Source organism: Thermobia domestica, chromosome 10, assembly GCF_964235325.1.
Source record: "Thermobia domestica chromosome 10, izTheDome1.hap1.1, whole genome shotgun sequence".
Lineage (NCBI taxonomy): Eukaryota > Metazoa > Arthropoda > Insecta > Zygentoma > Lepismatidae > Thermobia > Thermobia domestica.
Window position 1 is genome coordinate 155451712 of NC_137463.1, and position 21556 is coordinate 155473267.

General features: G+C 35.5%; 1 protein-coding gene across 5 annotated transcripts in view; it reads right to left on the minus strand.

Annotated features, from left to right (window-relative positions):
* LOC145662786 (Ig-like and fibronectin type-III domain-containing protein 2) overlaps nt 1–21556 on the minus strand; it is a 1216055-nt gene that overhangs the window by 201323 nt on the left and 993176 nt on the right. For all 5 annotated transcript variants that reach the window (XM_081728668.1, XM_081728663.1, XM_081728665.1 and 2 more), the window contains 2 exons: nt 10943–11081; nt 4947–5082 (listed from right to left, as the gene is read on the minus strand). In XM_081728668.1, coding sequence (XP_081584794.1) covers nt 4947–5082; nt 10943–11081 — 275 coding nt within the window. The remainder of the gene's footprint in view (nt 1–4946; nt 5083–10942; nt 11082–21556) is intronic.

The following is a 21556-nucleotide window of genomic DNA, read 5'->3' on the forward strand; positions in this document are numbered from 1 at the left end:
CTTTAGGCTAAAGGAGGCGGTTGATTAATGAAAATGAATAATCTGAAAGAATTAGTGGAATGAGAATGTGGGAGGAAATGGGAGAATACAAAGAAAACACGGATACAATGTTGCCCACCACAAACTTACATGGTCTTGAATCGAACCAGGAAGCCTGCACACTAGAGGTGAGCGCTCTGCCACTTACCCACCACACCCCTGGGAATATTTGTGTTTATTGTCAAAATTAGATATTTGTTATCCATATCATTTTTCCGAGTCACAAATCGAGTAACGGAATAGGTGGAACATGGGTAAAATAGGATCGGTTGAAAACCCTGATACTGAAATTTAGTCGGAACAAGACAGCTCTCTCAGATGTGACTCGCAAATTTTGTAATTATTTGTATGTATTTTCTGGATTTACACTAAATGTGAATTATTACACTTATTATTAATAATAATGCATGTAAACTGAATTGGTATAAGCATTTCACTTATACATTTACTTCAGAGATGAAGGTGTACGAACACATTTTCGTAAAAGGGAGAACGTTATGAACATACACAATCGTGTGTGCAGTACATAAAATTCCAATACCAGGTTTCATATCTGTGATCTGAGATCCTAAGATACAACGAATTACAGTTCAAGTACCCAAACCTCTAGTTTGCTCGGCCTATGGCCTCGCACTTTATAAACCTCCAGGCACACCAAATTTCAGTTTCAGAACCAGGTTTCATATCTCTACCCTCTCAGGATCCTGAGATATGAACATCTTGTTATAATAATTGTGATCCCCACCAATTTTTCTTCCTTTCTAGACCATATATAAAAATAACGTTTAAATATCTATCGAATTATTTTAAATGTTAAGTCGAAATAGCAAATTGCAGTTTCTAACATTTAGAGATTCTGAGATAACTTCTTTACAATAACTGCAATCGTCGCCTCCTATTTTGCTTTCCATCTCTTTTCTTATCTTTTTTACTAAAATATCAATAAATGCTGAAACACGTGTGAAATTATTTTAAATATGAAGTCCAAATACCAAATTTCAAGTCTTTAACCTTAATGGATTGAACATATAATAATAATAATTGTAATTTCCATCCATTTTCCTTCTCGCCCCTCTTCTTCCCTTCAAGGTCAATTATGAACAAAAAAAGACCCTCTGAAATACGTATCTAATTATTTTCAATGGAAAGTTCAAATACCAAATTCCATGTTTCTAATCTTCAGAGATTCCAAGACATCTACATATTATTATAGTAATTGCAATCCCCATATTTTCCCTTTTAACATCTTTTTCTCCTCTTTTGCTACTGAAACACGTGTCAAATTAAAATGACAAATATAAATTCCAAAATTTCAACTTTCTAGCCTTAATTGGAGATATGATCATTTTATGAAAATTCTTTCCACCCGTTTCACACCATTCCCTGTCGAAATTCCAAAAATACTTTCTTAGTTGTCCTACGTCACAAATTCTATATACTATCCAAATTGCTACTATGGACGTCGTATTTTATTTATTGAGATTCTAATAGACTTTGTAAGGATCATACTATGCATCATATAACACTAAAAACGTGTTTGAAATCTAATATGTGGGTGAAATACTGTTTCCCACAAGACTCAAGGAACTCCTTGTCTCATCTCGACTTCTCGTCTCGAAAACAAGATTTCTCGTCTCGTCTCAAATTGAAAAATTACTTCTTGCCTCGTTTTCGAGACGAAATGGAACATTCTCGTCTCGTGACAACACTACTTACCTCAGCAGTGTAATATTGTTTCTGGATCCTTCACAAAATGTTCTGCCACATTACAGGGTCAAGCATGAACTACTATACTTATTCTAAAAATTCAACTTCTGTAGCATTTATTCATAAAATTAGGAGAACCATTTCTAAGAAAATCACTAAAACTCATCCAAATTCCACTGAACTTTTTGACAGAAATAAACTATGTTATATTAAAAAAATAAATTCTGGAAATGGCGTTAAAGAGGATCACGCGATATTTTGTCAATTAATATTGAAACCAGAAGTGATATTAGATTTCCACCCCTCCAGTTTAGTAGAGAGATCAGAGTAGAGAATACATTCTTGGGACGGTTAATTGACTACAGAATTGACGACCATCTCTTACTATCTATGCCCGTTTTTACTCTGTAGCGATCAACGTTAAAACCGGAAGTGGTTGATTTCTGCTACTTTCTGTTTGAATACAAGGTTCAGAGAGAAGATGGCACCTATAATTAGAACGCTAAATCGATTCTAACAAAATCGTTTCTCGCTTTCTCTTATCGTTTCTGATTATGTAGATCAATAATAAAACCAGAAGTTGTAGTGGATTTTTATTACTCCCGGTTTTAGTAAAAAGTTAGGGATGGAGATGAATGTATTCATGACTCTCGATTGGAAGGAACTGCTTCTAACTATCTATTACAGTTTTTGCTCTATAGTGAGCAACATTAAAATTGGAAATGGTTGATTTCTACCACTTCTAGTTGGTGGATCATCTCCATTGACGAACTCAACCTATATAATGGCTCTAGCTGTTTACTGCAAAAATTCGCCTTCGTTCAAGAATTATCGTGTGGAGAAGCGGACGCACCTTCTAACATTACAACATTATAAAGATATAAGTCCCGTGATCATAGTCATTATGGAAAACACACAAGTAGATCAGTTCCTGAGAAAATCGCTGTTTTCGATTGTCTTTCCTCAATAAACTACCCTTAGTTCTGAGGTGGGAGGAACATTATAACTAACCATAGAGTTAGTAATATATATATATATATATATATATATATATATATATATATATATATATATATATATATATATATATATAGAGAGAGAGAGAGAGAGAGAGAGAGAGAGAGAGAGAGAATCTCGTAAAAAACACAAAGTTTAAAATCTGGATTTGGTTCACTGAATGGTGTAGTCTACATAAATTTGGATTAGCTGATGGGTTGAATTAAAAAATAACGTATTTGACATGTAAGGTCGTGGAATGTAGAACTCAGTTGAAATTTGGAATTCACTGTGTGCCGCGATCAGAACTTTCTTCACTCCTACACAGAGAAAAGGTAACGTAGGTGAAGTACGTAAAAACGTAGGTTACATGCGTAGTTTTTTGGACTTAAAGTAAAACTATATTATATAACATACTGAAGCAAACATGTTTTATAATACTTTTGGCAGGTGTTCTATCTATACGTATCTTCCGTTTGAAAGAAAGAACTGCATATAGGAAGTAGGGATCTCATATACAGATGAAAGTATATAACATACGTATACATAGTAATATACAGAACACTATTAGATGTCAGACATTTTGCAGTGATATAATGTAACATATAAGCTGAGGAAAAGGCAGTACATGTGTAGCATATGGATAATGTGTGCTCTGTATAGATGTCTGTAGTAACCATATGGATTCCGTATATTTGTGCAATATACCGCTGTCCAGATAAAGGATTTTTTCTCAGTGTATTGTCACTTGAAAAGACTGGCCAACCACTTGCACTGGCGCAAATCCCGGGGGTGTGAGGAGGGACATGTCTCTCCAATCTTAGAACTGGGGGGACTGTGCCCCCAATAATCCGATTTGAAATATGTTCTTTTTTTTGGGAAAAACTATGATGATTTGTATCCGATTGCTACAAAGGAAAGTGAGATGAAATTGATGTCCCCCCAAAATAAGCCTCCAATCTGCCCGCCCCCCAATGTTGAAGACAACTCTGCTCCCTGATCCTCCACATGATTGTTTTCACACTTCACAAATATTTTGAGCATCGCTTAAAAAAATGGAAACGGTTTTACTTGTCCCCCACCCAATGTTGAAGGCAGATTTGTGCCGCTGCCCACTAGTCATTCGAAAGCCATATTTAATGAACCGTATGTATGAAATTATGATGCTATAGCTTCAAGAAAGATCTCAAATGTTCAAAAGAGATTTTCGTTGTGTTACTCACTCCATCATGACTAAGATTGATTGATGTCAAAGAGTTAGGAGAGTGACCAGATATTTTTGAACCAGACAGTACAAGACGAAATTAGTGATTGAACAACTGAATTCAGACCCAATAATATTGTATCCTACTGTGCTCAGATTGAATACATACAGTACTTGACTTGCTTTTACTGTTTAAAAAGTAGTTTGCTTCAGTACTATCTTATTTCAATATACTTCTGAATATTAAAAATATTTTACGTTTTGAATTTTAAAATGAATGTGAAAATTAGTAAGGAGACAGTTTTGTTCTTTTTCCATTATTGACTCTTAGTGCTTGTGCTGTAAGAAAAGTTACATTATATGTGCCTCAACGTATTTTCAGATTCGAGGGAGAAAATGACTGAATAATATAGTACTTCAATAACCTGTAAAGAAAAAAAAACTTCTGATAAGCATTTCGTGAAGGGAGACAACAACGCGAGGAAGGGGAAAGAGAAAAACAATTCCATTGTTGTAATTTGTGCGAGCAGCAGCCAGTGTTATTGCGCGGTTGTCAAATTTAAATGATCAAAGTCCACTGCAAAATGAAACGAGATATCTATAAAACTGCTCAGTCATTTTCTTGAGATTAATCATTGAAACACTTAACCAAAATTGCAATGTTCTACGTACTGTGGTTCCTGAAATAATCATGGCCAAATTTTATATGCTTTTAGATATGGAGAAACGCAGCACGCTCCAAGGATTAGAGACCGCCTTAAGACACTTGTATATCGACGCAAACAATATGCATGTATCTCTTTGAGATCTGATGTTTTCGGTCTCAAAGAAATAACAACTTTGTGACATACTTTCAAAGATAGCATGTTTTTCACTTGAGATTTTTGAGACTTCTAGTAGTTGAATAATATCCAAAGAGCGCAAACTAATTTTCAGTTTGATGCATTATTTTTCCTCATTTCTGCTTATTTTTGCTATAGCCTGATACGCCTGTATTTACCTGTATGAGAGTTGCTCTGAAGGATTTGTAAATTCTGGTGGCTGCCACGTAATCGTAACCCACGTTGCACTGTGACCAGAAACAGCGAGAGAATGAGGAGGAGATGTTACTCCAGGAATTCCCTTTCCTTCGACCTCTATAAAAATAAACAAAAAAAAAAAAAAAAAAAAATATGAATTACGAGATATTAAAAATTATAAGTCTGAATAACAGGTATTTAATTAACTCTTTAAGCGAAATGAATAGTGAGAATAAATTTTAAAATATCGAAATGCCATACTTAAATTTAATTCTGACGCAGCAACTTCATTCATGTTGTACACTCATCAACCAAATACTTTAAAAAAAAAAAAAAAAAAAAAAAAAAAAAAACGATTTCAACAAAGGCATGCAAAATAGAAAATAGTAACAACGCTAGAAAGCAGATAATAATAATAATAATAATAATAATAATAATAATAATAATAATAATAATAATAATAATAATAATAATCGCTTAAAAGCTGAAAATAATTCATTGTCATTATTAATAAAAGTCTTGAAATTTATGCTAAGCCAAACAAATTAATACCTCGTAAAATTACCATTCAAACCAATTTTATATTAGGTATTAATTTGTTTGGCTTGGCACATTCAATATATAATGGTAACGAATTACTTTCAGCTTTTAAACTTTTGTTGTTATGATCTACTTTTTAGCAGTTTTGTTGAAGTCGATTAATATTGTTTTAATTCTGTTTTTATTTTCTGCTTTATAGTGCGTTCTTGAAGTCGGTTGTATTTCTTTTAAGTTTGTTATATTCGGCCTCATTTTCGTTACCCTAGGTAGTTTAGATAAATATCTAAACTAAAGATAGGACAGTAATTGCCCATTAAATGGGTCAACTTACGACACATACCTGATAAAATATATTTTCTAAGTTGGCCTACGCATTAGGGAATCATACGTAAACATCACATACCATTAACACTGACTTACAATAGAAAAAGAAAAAAGGAACCTGGAAAAAGTATAATCTTTGAAATTAATAAAGTTTAATCAAAATCAGTATGTCTATATTGAAAAATGAACAAGAACGGAAAACATCAAAATGGATGTACACTCCGCATCTAAAAAATTGCGACAGCTAACGCCACACAGTGGTCGGAAACTGAAAAACGGTCAAAAGTCGTTTATTCCGAAACAATGGAAGTTGACGGACGTCTGTCTACCGCTCTATACGTAATTGTCTTTCTAAATCGATTGCAATTACTGTGAAAGTAATTCGATGAACCCCTGCTGCAATACGCGCAGTTTATATATATATATATATATATATATATATACAGAGTGGTCCAAAAATGTGGAAACACCTCGCATAAATGTCATATACTGCAAAATATAACCAAAGGAACAACGTAGAGGAGTAATAAAGATAAGGAGAAATTGGGGAGAACACAGAACAATGAAAGCCGCCGTCTTGAAATCCACCATCGTGAATCATACATACAGTTTCTAAATTGAGAAAATTACATGTTGACACCATATGTGAATTGGACATCGCTAGCCAGTACGAAGTTAGGACAGTTGTTAATATGCATCCAAGAAGCGGTTACAAGTTCAATGTGCTCTCCCTCTAATTGTATGTGCAGCTAATAAAAAGACCGTGTAAAACAAATGTGTGTTTGGCCTTAGGATACGAAAGTAAAGTTCGCGGTTTTGCATTCGCACTATCTTCGAAGAAATAATAATACTTACTGGAATGTAATTTAGTTCAGGATTACGTTGTTTCCGCAAGGTTAAAAGATTCAGTATAGAATCATATATACTATTGCATTGACATGTAATATACAGCAGCGTGTTAATATTATCCTCCCATCTGTGCCTAGGTCTTCCTAATGGTCGTTTTCCGATTGGTCTTCCAGTTGATACTCTGAAAGTGTTCCTACTTTCTTTCATCCTAGCTACATGCCCTGATCACCTAAACCTCCTAGACTTGATTACCCTAACAGTGTTCGGCAAACCGTATAAATTATGCAGTTTCTCGTTATGAAGTTTCCGCCATTCCCCATTCCCGTTCCTCTTGGGCCCGCATATTCGTCTCAGGATCTTGTTCTCAAATACTTTTAGTCTATGTTCTTTCCTCAGAGTAAGCGACCATGTTTTTCAACCGTACAGAACAACAGGCATGATTTTTGATTTTTGGCATGATGATGGTTTTATATATTTTAAGCTTCAAATTCCTCTACAAAATTCGCGACGACAGGAGATTTTGATCTGAACAATAACACCAATTCTCTGCTTTTAGTCGACATTTAATTTTTTCGTGAATATGATTTTCATCTGTTAATATTGATCCTAGATATTTGAAAGTACCCACATTATCAAAAGTACTATTTAATGTTTTAACGCATTCATAATTTGCTGTATTACGGTCCCGACGCACTTCCATGTATTCAGTTTTCTCTGCATTTACTTCTAAACCCATGACCTTGCAAGCGTTTAATAAGACCTCTGCAATTCTTTCTATTGTATTCTCCTATCATCCCCTATTAAATTTACAAATCAGCATACGCCATAACCTGGTGAACACCGTTCAACTCTAGGCCCTGGCTGCTATCTTTGATTATCCTTATAGCGTTTTCCAGGACAAAGTTGAATAATAATGGCGACAAGGCATCTCCTTGTTTCAAACCATTCTCGACGTAAAAGCTCGTGGACAAAAATTTTCCTACCCGGACTTTACTCTGGGCTTCATTTAAACATACCTTAATTAATCTAATTAGCCTTTCCGGCATTCCAATTCTGTAAGAATGTTGTATAATGTTTCTCTCCTAACCAAGTCGTAAGCGTTTCTAAAATCAATAAATAGTTGATGTACCGAGATATTGAATCCCCACTTCTTTTCGAGTATTTGGCGAATGGTAAATATTTGATCGATTTGATCTAAATACGCACTGATAATCTCCAATAATTTCATCTACGTAGGGTATATGGGATCAATCTTGACAATAGAGTGTTTAAAAGGATTTTATAGGATGTTGACAGAAGAAAAATGCCTCGATAATTATTACAGTCAGTCTTGTCGCCATTCTTGTGAATTGCAACAATGATTGACTCTTTCCACTCTTGTGGCAATTCTTCCTTGATCCAGATAAGGAGAATAAGTTTGTGTATCTTTTTCCACAATTTTTCGCCTCCAGCTAAAATTAACTCAGCCGGACTTTCGTATACATCCGGAGATTTATGTTTCTTTAATTTCTTTATAGCGACTTCTACTTCTGTTCGGTTAGGTTCTGGAATATACGGTTCTGCAGTATTCTACTTCTTTCTACATGCACATTAGTTTTTGGCTGCGTGTTAAGCAAATCGTCAAAGAAATCTAATAATTGTAAACTTTCGCAATTTTATTCTGTAAGTGTCCATACAAATGGCGTTTTAATTTGGATTCTTTTATGGTAAAAATATTTTGTGGAATGTAACGGAAAGTTAGAAGCTTTCAAATTAGCTCGAATTACAGAAACTTAATAACTAACGCAAAATTGTATTTTTATTTACAGCAATTAGAGGTTTAATTTTCCAGTTGTGCTTTAAAAGTTCTCCAGAAAGAACGATCGAATAAATATCGTTGTACAGTATTTTCACAAGTCAAGCCCGAAGAGGCCCGAGAAATATGGTTTTATATTTCAAAATTTACTTCCGAGACCAGCCCGGATCCGAAGCGATGTATGCTTTGCAGGCCCGAGACCGGCCCGCGGGCCGGGTCGGGCTTAAGCTCTACCCACCACGCTCAAGTACAGGTGTGAAAAACGTGAATGTTAGTATTCCGTCGTCTACCATCAGTCTACACACGAAGGTATAGAAAGTATCTAAATATGTGTAAATAATAAACTATAACTTTCATAATAACACTACGTATTAAAAGAAAAACAACTTAATTACATTTACGTAAGTAATATATGTGTTATTATAATGAAAATTTTATTGAACAGTTCTTTGTTTATTTGTCTTCTTTTGACAGTCGGGATTGTGACATAATGTTGGAATGGCAAGGAATGGCAGGGTTGCTAATTGAATAGGTATTTACTTATTGATACAATAATTTCATAATAACATAAAATGGAAAACCAAGTACAATATGTATGGGTAAATTATTATCAGAGCTTTAAGATGATAATATAACCTGCAATGATAAAATAAAAGAGAAACACTTCTCGTTTCCTCTCTTATAAACATATATTCTTACATTAAAAAGAATAAAAAGAAAAAGAACTATATACGGTATATATACACTGATAATAGTGTTCCAATAATAATGTTTGTTCGCTGAGCCTTTCTTGCAGAAGAGGAGAAAAATGACTTTTTATTATCTTAGAAAGATTATCGGTTTCAATGAACAGGAATAATCATTTGCAATAATTAACTTGCAAGAGAGAGATGATTAGGAGACGTGCAGGATATTCTAATGTTGTAACACGAGCTAATTACTGTATGAGAAAGAAAGAGTAACGATAACTATGAGTTCGTTCAATTATACAAGAATAACGAACGCTTTGGCTTAAACAGCTCAAATGCTCATCGTAACAGAAACAAACTTTTCCATTAGATTTTAACCTGTGAAAAGTCAACGTAGTATGTTTGTTATCATCCATCCTTCAAAGATTCTACATTGTTCGGAAGCATTCTCTTTCGTCCAGATAATAGTCTCTTTCTTCTAGGCTTTTTGAATAGGACTTAATGACTTAGTGCGTATTTCCCATACAAGCAACGTCTCATGCTTATCTTATACGTATTAACTTTACTATTCCTAAAAAAGACTCGGTGACCTGTAGTTTTTGTAAAATAAAAGCTTGTATAGCGTTTTAATTCACTTGAATGTTTGCTTCTTTCGCTCCAAATATTTTTATCAACATTTTATTTTCGAAATCCTGCAGTTCTCGTTCTTGCATTCGTGATAGGGATCAACTTCCACATTCATACAAAATTGGGCAGATTGAGTTCTTATTGATTTTAATGTTGAGACAATATTGGAACTATCAGGTGAAAACTTGTATTGAGTACCATTAAACTTCGTTGTATTAACGAAAGGCTTGTCGATGTAAGGGACGAATGGCTTGTCGATGAGTGCAATCAGCCCAATTTTCATTGCATTTTGACATATCTAGTTCTCCATCATAAATATTTAACTCTATGCTGTTGGGCTCTACAAGCAAAAATCCGAGCACCATTAGACTTAGTGTCTGTCTTAGACTTGGAAGTTACGCTAAACGTTATATACTTTCGGAGAGTTCCGAACATGCACTGTCATTGATTGAGAATTATTGCTCCTCAGTGATATACACTTTCAACTGTTTAATCATATTCACATGAAAGACAGCTTCGTCATAGCAGCTAAGAGGGTCAAAGAATCCGTCAACTTCATACATTTTCGGGCTGAAGACGTGTTTTATTGCAATCAGCGACAAGAGTATCGAGAAACTATAGTTTGTAGGATTTAATTTTCATTCGCTTACGGAGAATTTGCCACATTGCTAGAATAAAAGACGTTGCTTTTTGTATGTGCATACCTAATGGTGTGCAAGAACTGAACGTACACTTGTCTAAAGCTATCCATGTTCTTAACTTGATCATGATGCTCTGAAACGAGGAGTGCAGTACACTCAAACTACACGACATATTAGTTCTTGGGGTAGTTACGCAAATAATGGTGGATGATGCTGAGGAACGATGCTCGAAACTGTTTCTGCACTAATGCAAGAATCACGATTTTAGTAGAATATTTAGGGACAAGAAGGCTTTCTCCGGTTGACTATGCTCCTTGTTTAATGTAATAGCAAACCAGTGCAACTACACTGGTCGATTCCAAAATAGGTTCATTTGGGTATGACTATCATTAACTTTTGTTGTGTAGTTTACGTAAAGCATGATTTTCGATGTTTCATGGACTTATGTATAATGCTATAAGTCAAAAAGTACACTTTATTTGGTTAATTTACCTGATTTCTCATGAAATTACCTGTATTCGTGACGTTGATCTTCAGCAGTGATGAGGGCAAAGAAGTTCCATGCGCATTGCGAGAAACCACAAATATGTTGTATAGAGCCCCTGTTTCTAAATTGTTCAGAGTAATACTTGTATTAGTAGTATTCACTTGCTGGAATAAACAAATTACAAATAATTATAGCATATTGATTTCTGATTGATATATTTTTGAATTTCATTAGTAAATTTACTTATTACAATACGTAACACATTCCTATGAAACAGATATTTAATCATATCCGTAAATTGTGTTCTTGCTGACTTAAATACTACACTTTTAATCGAAAACAACACAATACATATCCCAATCATTAACCATTTCTATGCTGCAATAAACATCGAGGTTAAATATGAAGAAGTTGTATAATTTATCATTAAATATTCAGTACATTGGTATCTTACTTATATGTGATATCACGTATGCAATATTGCACAAGTGAAAAAAAATGAAATGAAATCCTTAAATTTAACGTCCCATGGTTATGTCTTAGGCTAAAGGAGACGATGATAATGAGTGAAATGGAATGAAGAAAGTGGGAGGAAACGGGATAACCCAGAGAAAACCCACGAGCACGGTGTTTGTCCACAACAAAGTCCACACGGCGCGAGCTGGGATCGAACCAGGGACCCCAAGCACCGGAGGTGAACGCTCTACCACTGAGCCACCGCGCCCCGATTATTGCACAAGTGATTTTGCACTTATGTGGTATCAAGGTACATTAAAGACATTGCTATACATGTTCTCGTTACTAGAAGTTAACTTATACTCTGCTCTGAATTATATGGATTTACTTGTTATATAAACAATAAAAATATTATCGAAACACTAAAATTAACATAATGTGTTGTAAAAGTTTCAATACGTCTGTAAGTGTCACAGATGCCAAACGGAGAAGAGCTTTAATAGAAGTTAACTTATGAAACTTTTCTTCAACTTACAATTTCGACGACTACTCAGGATATTTCCAACTGTCCAAAATTGACATCCAGAAACTTGCAACCGTATTCGAAATCCAAAACTTACATATAGGAGGGTTTTCATTTAGAACTTTCTATGTAATCATATCAAATATCAGTTCTATATAATGCAGATTTACAATTTTTTCAGCACTTTTTGTTTGATATGTCACCAACCAGAAGTCGCTGGGTAACAAACCTTGACGTTGGTGGACAAGAAATAAGGTACTCGAAGTTCTCTCTCACCAAATTGTACATCCAAGAATAATTTACTCGAACCCTCAAGGATGAATGAAATCTCCTGTCTTATTAAAAGTAAATCTTCTCTTCTTTATTATTCAAGAATTAGTAATGTTTGGAAAATTAGTAGACATTAATTTCCAAAGAAGTCTTCTCTACAACTGGCCTAAATATTCGATGAAAATACATCACATATTATCCTTCAAGATGCCCCGTTTCCGTGATTCAAACTCATGTGAATAATCCTCCCCCAATTTTACAGTTGTATGATTTATCTCACTCGATACATGGAAAGTACTCAGGTGTATATTGTACATGTGTTCACTCCTAATTCTGCAGAGTTTCTTCTACCGGATTTGTTGGGAATCACGAGTATATTAACCGTCACCGATTTATTCACTTATTTGTTATTCTAGGTCTATCTCACTACGATGTTAACCAAGAAAAAAAATCAATTTCTTTAAAGATATTAATATTGTTATCTATAGGTTTTTTCCTGTTACTCTTTCAAAACTGTCGGTGCCCTGCACTATATGGTTTAAAATTCCACAAACGAAACAAAAAGCGTCAAGTATTCCTTCAAATTATAATTATATTTTAATCAATTGAATACTTACTATTCGTAAGATGTTGTAGCCAGTGGATTTCAGAGAGTCTCAGGAGGGTATTTCTTCCCCGGGACCACGAAATGACTCCCCAGGATCATATATCTTATCGTACTCAATGTAGAATCCCAGTATTTTTGTTATCTGCTTTTCATCCCCAGTTTATTGAAATCTCAGCAGATAAATACTTCTGAAAAAATTACTGGTTGTTGCAAATTCGTAAAATTGAAATTATCCCTCTCAGTTCACAAATCGTTTCGCATGATGCAACTCACCGCTAGGAATCCATGGTACTTCCGAATCCAAGAAAATTTATCGACAACCAGCAGGGTATTCTAAAAATCTAAGCTATTTACAGTATCTTACATAGCATAACATGTTAAGAATACAATATTTTTCATCTCAAGTCATATTTTGATATTTCGTAATGCATAAAGTAAAAGCGACGATCCTTCGCACTTTACAAATTACTGACTACAGAAGCTATCTAATGCAAGTAGATATATCAAATTTACGGTGAGGAACAATAAAATGCACACACCTTTTCTGACACGTAAGATCGGTTAGATGCCGTAGATTAACTTTCTTGATTCTTCTCAAATTCGGAATCTTAGCTGCATAGCAGTGTAACATGCGTATGGTTGAAGGTAAGATTGCGCAGTACTAATTGTTCCGATTATGAATTTAAAAATAATTTAGACGTAATTATACTTTTCTGAACATTATGAAGGCACATTACTTAAATGTGTGATACTACCTTTAAACAACGTTAAATAATATGAAGATACATTGTTCAAATAACGTAATAATATTATCATTTTAACTTATACAAGTATTGAAACCTTTGTTGAAAATTTTGAATATACTCGTATGTAACATTAATAACTGCTGATATCTGTGGTAGTGATATTAATAAATAAACGAACGTAGCTCAAACAGATATTCTATTTGAACGGTTATTATTAAACATTAAAAAAATACACACAGTCTTTCTTCCAGACATGCTTTTCGGGGCAAGCTGTCCCCCCGGAGCTCTGATACTGCCTCCCGGAGGAGAAACAAAATAATATGTCTATAATATAATTATACGAGGGCCATATTGAAAGTCATGAGCAACATTTTTTCAGAACCGTAATCTTTATTTGTAAGTTAAACCTAATATAGAATTCCAATCTACATACCTTTCTTTCACTTTTCTACATGGTCTTCGGTTTCTTTGCATACATTTTATCCATTGTTCTGCAAGTTTGGAAATATCCTTGCGATAGAATTCCGTTCCAGCTGCCCAAGACACTGTCGCACTGCTTGCTGAATATCCTCCAGTGTCTCGTAGCGATGGCACTGGAGGATATCCTCCAGTGTCTCATCTGTTCCTTCACAAAACTGAAAAGATGGTTAGTAAGAGGGTGCCATGTCGGGGCTGTAGGGAGGATGTGGAAATGTTTCCCACCCAAATTTCCTGATCTGCTCCATAGTGGCACGTGCAGTGTGCCAACAAGCATTATCCTGTTGAAGGATGATCTTTCCAGGATGTTTATCACGCCAGGCACGACGAAGCTTCAAAAGTGTCTGGATGTAGCGGGCAGAATTTATGGTTTGTCCAGGCTCAACAAAGTCAACCTGAATGCAACCCTGTGCATCCCAGAAGATGCTGTGCACCCCATAACTTTCCCTACCGATTGCACAGTCTTCGCTTTCTTCTTCGGTGGCGAATTCAAGTGGTGCCATCCCATACTCTGTCGTTTGTTTCAGGTTCATAATGATGGAACCTTCTTTTATCCCCAGTCTCAATACTCGTCAAAAAGTCATTACTTTCATGTCGAAATCTCTGAAAAAAGGTTTGGCAAATGGTTAGTCTCTGACGTTTGTGGTCCTCGGTTAATAAACGTAATGACCCTCGGCACAAGCCCTCCGAAACCTAAGCTGTGAATCATTTCTTGCACCGCACTATGTCCAACACCAAGTTTTGCAGCGATTGTATTCACGGTGATACGCCTACCTCCCCTAATCAGCTCATCAATCCTTATCTTGTTGCGTTCCGTGGAGGCAGTTCGAGGGCGACAGCTACGAGGCTCATCTTCGATACTTGAGTTTCCATCCTTAAAATGTTTCACTCTCCTCCTAACTCTGTTGGCACTCATGCACACATCTCCATAAGCATCCTGCAGTCCGCGGTGAATTTCAGAAGCAGATTAGTCCTTTTTAACAAGGAATTCAATCACAGCACGCCGTCGAAACGAAACATTTCTGCCCGCCAGTTTGGAAATCCTGCTGAGGGCACGTGCTAGCAACAAACAGCGCCAACGTCTGGAAAGAAAGAAAGGTCTGTAGAGTGAGATGATATACTTGGTTTCACTTACAACTAAAGATTACGGTTGTGAAAACATGTTTCTCACGACTTTCAGTACGCCCCTCGTACATAGAATAGTACCAGCAGAGTCCCTCCGAATACTAAATGCGCCTCCCCTGGAACATTTTTTTCTGATAGAAACAGTGAGTACACTTGAGCAAATTTGTATATCATAAATAATGAACAGAAAATTAAGGGAATGGAACAGTATATGTGAAATCAAGATTCAGCATTAATAAGCAACAAAATCCTCCTAGAATGCAGTTCGTGCCACTAGGACGGACGGACTCTGGCATTCACATTATTTACTATTGAGGGTGCTGTAAGTGGAAACCATGAAGGTCTCTAGTTTTACGTCTCGCGTTATGCCATGTGAGCTAAAGAAGACTGATAATCAATAAAAGTGGTTACTTAATGAAATAATTGGTGGAATGGGAATGTAAGAGGAAACGAACGAACCACACGAAAACCCAAAGACATAATGTCGCCCATCACAAATTCACATGGCCAGTGATCAAACCACAGCCCCTTTGCACCGAGGTGATCGGATACCACTGAGCAACCGCGACAACATGATAGCCATTAAAATTTTCATTATCTGCATTATCTACTACAATAAAAGTCTAGACACCGGAGGAAATTCATTAATAAGTGCCCAATACAATTGGTGAAGTATTTTCTTCCCCTCCACGGTAAGGAAACGGACTGCGAAATTCAAGAGGCACAGGAAGAACAAAACAGACTATTCTCGCTCGGAACTCCAGATATCCGCGCCTATTGATAATCATGTGGAGCAGAGGCGGATCCAGGACCGACTTCTGCGGGGGCGGTGGGTTGTCATACTGCTAATTTTAAGGGCTCCCAACCTTGGGATGGGTTTTATTGATATATATAACATATGCAAGTTTCGTCTGCTGCGGGGGGGGGGAGATCGCCCCGATCGCCCCCCTGGGTCCGCCCCTGATGTGGAGGCCATTTACAGCATATTTATAAAAAAATAAACGAATGAATTAAATACATAATGTTTGTTAATACTAGTGGTGGGCCCAAAAACCGGTTTTAAAAAAAATCAAAAATACGGTTTGGGTTTTCTGCAAAAACCGGTTCGGTTTTTCACCGAAACCGTTTTTCGGTTTTCTTCAAAACCGGTTCAGTTTTCGCCGAAACCAGTTATCGGTTTTCTTTAGAAACGGTTCCGGTTTTTCCAAAATTTGTTCTATTTCTGACCAGGATAGTGTTTCGTTGTTCTCTGGAAACCGAATCTGTTTCCACACAAATAGATTTATGTCTCTTCCAAAGGTTTTCACCAAAACCAGTTTCGGTGAAAATCGAACCGGTTTTGAAGAAAACCGAAGCCGGTTTCGGTCAAAAAACGAACCGGTTTTGGAGAAAACCAAAATGTCGGTTTTCCAGGTTTTGGTTTTTCCAGAAACCGGTTTCCTGTTTTATAAAAAACTGTTTTGGCAATCACTAGTTAATACATCGTACTCGTAGATATCTTGCAAGTTAATGTTGACTGTGTTAACACTGTTTTGACTATTTATCTTGAAATACATTTTAATTCCTTGGAATACGAAGGAGATAGAGTGAACGAAGAAGAGATAGAGAAGGAAGAAGACGTCAATGAAAATGAATTTGGACCATCAATGTTAGAGTGTGAATTTGACAATGTTTTGGAGAAAATGTAAGTGATAAAGCCCCAGAAATAGATCAAATAGCAACGGAAGTGATTAAGAATCTCGGAATAGCAACAAAGAAGAAACTATTTAATCTTATTAATGAAATGTACATCTCGGGAAAAATACCAAGAGACTTCAAGAAAAGCATATTGGTCCCTATTCCGGCGCACGGAAATGCGAAGAACACAGAACGTAAAGTTTGCTTTCCCATGCATCAAAAATACTGTGAAAAATTACTGCACAACGAATAGAAGGCAAAATCGAAGAACGGCTATCGCAGTACCAGTTTGGATTTAGGATGAAAAGGGGAACAAGGGAAGCAATACTGAGTGTACGATTGATCATGAAGCAGTACATCAGAATAAAGAAACCAATTGTGATAGCACTTGTAGATATAGTAAAAACTTCTGACAACGTCAATTGGAATATCATGTTCAGAGCGTTCAATAATCTGAAGCTCGATTACAAAGAGAGAAAAATAATATACCAACTTTACAGGAACCAGACAGCTATTATAGGAAGAGATCAGAAGGAAGCGACAATAAGTATAGAAGTAAGACAAGGATGTGGACTTTCACATCTCCTGTTCAGTGTCTATATAGAAGAGGCTACGAAAGAATTTTTTGGTAAAAACGTGTAAAGCGTAAAAGTAAATGGCCAGGTTTACAGCACAAGAAGTTTTGCTGATGACATACCACTGATAGTAGAGAACGAAAAGGATTTGCAGGAAGCACTTTCAAACGTGAACGACCAAATAAAAAAATGAAAAATCTGATAAATAAGAATAAAACTAAAGTGATAAAGAGCAGAATAGGAAAGGGCAAACGTATGGCTACAGGGAAGATCTTAAGACGTTCCCCTATTTAGAAAGTCTAATATCCTCAGACGAAGAAGTGAAAAAGACGTAAGTTCCAGAAGAGCGCAGGCTAAACAACCATTCAATAGGAAAATAGGACTGCTTACATCAAGAAATGTGTTGTTGGAAGTTCGAGAACTATTTATTAAGACTCTGGTATGGGGCGTGGCGCTTTACGGATCAGAGACTTGGACATTGAGAAAAGCTGAAATATCCAAGCTGGAAGCATTTGAAATCTGGTTTTGGCACAGAATGCTGTGAATATTATGGACCGAAAGGAAAAGGAATGAAGACGTACTAAAGGAATCTAATGAAGGACGACAGGTCAAGGTGATAATAGGAAGAAGACACAACATGCTTGGCCATCTTATTTGGCACTCAGATTGGATCACCGTGTTGATAGAAGGAAAACCAGGAAGAGTAAGACGAAGGTTAGAATATCTAGATGAAGTTACAAAGAAGAAACCTTATCAAAGTATAAAACAGCTCCCCCAAGGGAGAGAAAAGTATTAAAGTTTCCATACTGCTCACCAACCTATGGTTGAGGTGAACAAGAAGATCTTGGAGATAAATAAAGTTCTATGTAAGCTGTTGCTTCACATGCTAATACTGGATCAGAAGTTGAACAGAATCTGAAAATCAAGAATTCTTTTTACCCATTGTCAAGCAGATAGAGCAAAACGTATCCAAAGGTTTGTAATCTAGGATGAAACCAAGACTCACCGCTTGGATTTCAAATCAAAGATACAGAACAAATACTATAAACACACATATTCTCCACCTGCAAACAAGTTGTAGAGGTGACAATAGTATGCATGTAATATTATGTGTCAATGTGATAACATAATTGTTTGGAAATATGAAAGTGGTGCTTGACTTGTTATAAAAGGTTGAAACTATTCATGAAGAACATTATGTATCAAAATTTCGAAGACTGAAAGAAAGAAACAGAAAAAGGACGAGAAAAGCTTCGAGAAGACGTGTTGTTGCTTCAAGACGACAAAGTTCAGGTCGCATGGGGCAAAAGCGACCACACGTGGCTTCGAAATGTTGCTCACTCTACATGCCCGATTAAGTCCCGTCAGACATTTTCCTATTTTCATAACTAAAAGTCCATCTCCAATATTACTACTTTCATAATCCTAGAGAAACTATTGACGTGAGGCTGCACAACACTACATGACAAAATAATGGACAATATCTGTATACTGACTTCTTCTATTTCAGATCTAGAACGTTATGAACAAAATACATATAATGTAAATTTACTCTTCGTTTATCAAACTGTTCTTCGAAACTCATTAAATGAAGCAATATTTGAATTCAGAAACTGTACATAATCTATATATAATATTTAGATCAATCAATCAATCAATTTATCTATCTATCTATCTATATACATACACACACACACACACACACACACACACACACACACACACATATATATATATATATATATATATATATATATATATATATATGTATATATATATGTATAGATAGATAGATAGAGAGAGAGATACGTCCCACTGCCATAGCTAAACCTTTTTAGAAGAAATTTAGGCGCTCGGAAGCCTCTTAATTAGTAGCTAGATAGCATATATTTATAACCATAATTTTGATATACACAGAACGGAAATATTACAAGTAAGTTTTAGTTTTGTGTGTGTAATCATACTGTACGAGTAGAAATTATTAACTGATCCCAAAGTTTGTGAAATATGAATCGTTAAGTAAATTTGTGTAAAGTGTAAGCACTTTTTAAACCTCACGTTTAAACCTAACCTAAACCTCACGTGTTTACAATTTGTGGTAGAAATTGGGAGCTGAACTGATGAAGCGAATGATTTGTCAATAAGAAAGGAAAAGGCGGATTCTGGTGGAATGTCTATTGGTTTAATACCTAATGTATCTGTAGCCAAGGAACACTGTGGAACCGCTGAAGTAACTAACTAACTAACTAACTAACTAACTCTATGGCCTATGGAACCCGGAGGTTCAATGCCGCGTTCACAAAAGCTCTCCACTGACTTCTATCCTTAGCTAACTACATATTATATTTTTATGAAATAAATTTATAAAGATTTATGATAAGCAATTTATGAATATTTGGTATTACGGTTTTCCCTATAAATATCAATCAAAAATTATAAGCTTACTTTCGAGGTTTTGGCGGAGAAAACTTAGCATTATTAAGACACTAATGTGCAGAATAAGGAGTGGAGAGGCAACTACATTGTAATCGCAACTACTGCACTCAGGTTCAACATAATTTGTGTGATTTATCACTCCTATTACCAGGATAAGTAGGAAAGCTTTACTGCTATTATTATTATTATTATTATTATTATTATTATTATTATTATTATTATTATTATTATTATTGTTGTTGTTGTTGTTACAATTGAATTCCTGACACGCTAATGTGATCCCACATGGCTACGTCAATGACGGTGGATTTATTCGTAGAGTTAATTCAAAATCTGATTTTGGAAATGTAGCGAAAGTTCTTTTACATAGATGTAAGACATGACAATCTTGTCATAGGACCTTACCAATTCTAAAACTATGTATTAAGCAGTGATGTAATGCCAGAAATTTGATAGGTATACACTCAATCATTTTCAGAATAATAGCGTATACCAGGCCTACGTACACTCATAGTAAGATGAGTTACGTTCGAACATAAAAATATTAGGTAGGTATATGCCGTTTACGTTCAATCTTTAGTGTTAATATTGAATAGTACTATTTATCATTGCAATGTAAATTTTGTGTTCTTCAGCGATCACTAGTGACATGTTTTGATAATAATTGCACGAAAACCAATTTGACTCGAAGCTAAAAAAGGACACTTCGAGCTTTGTCTGCCAATTTAGTTTCTATTATTCCAATTTAAGTTATACTACGTACTTTACTATACTTCATCCTACATTAATTAGATATTCAATTCCGAAACAATGTTAAGCTCTTTTCGCAAGGAGTGGTAAAGTGTTTCAACTAACATTTTTTTACAGGATATATATATATATTGTTCATATATATATATGAACAAAATCTGTTATGGTCACTTGCCGCCATTTCCTACGATTTGTATGATTTGAAATTAAAAAACCTATTATTATTTAACAAAATCGTCGGAAATCTCGAAACACTTATTTTATTAGCGTCTTTCCACATTTACTACTTACTTGAGAGGATTTATTTCAAAACCTACCAAGGAGCTGGACCGAGTGAGAGCGAAAGGATGGTTGCGAGTAGTACAACAAGACTAGCGAAGATGCAGAGTGGTGGCTATGGTGGCTATTTGGATACACTTTGGTACAACGCATACTTATAATCTGGAGCATTGTTACTCCAGATGATAAATATATTAATTTAATATAATTTTAGGTTAATTTGGGTTGAGCTCTTAAAGCTATGGTTAACTTTAGGTTACGTTAAGTAGTTTAGATTATTGTATATTAACAAAGGGATTTGGTAAGATAAAGACCGTTAAATATCTTAATCGCTGTTATTTTCTTCTTACAATTACTAACTTATTCTATAGTTGAACTAAACTACCGAGTGTCACGTCACTACACTAATACGACTTTTGATGGCACTTGTGTTTTTAATGTATAGCTCATAATCGCTATCTTTGTGCATGCGTGTAGAAAAATATATGGCGTGGGTAGGAAGGCAATTCAGAGATAAAAGTGAGTATAATTACATATCAAATTTGATTTGTTAAATTACAAAAGCTATCTTTACAGTTTCACAATGTGCAAAAAAATGGGGCGGCGGTGGCTCAGTGGTAGAGCGTTCACCTCTGGTGCTTGGGGTCCCGGGTACGATCCCAGCCCCCGCCAAGTGAACTTTGTGGTGGACAAACACCGTGTGCGTGGGTTTTCTCGG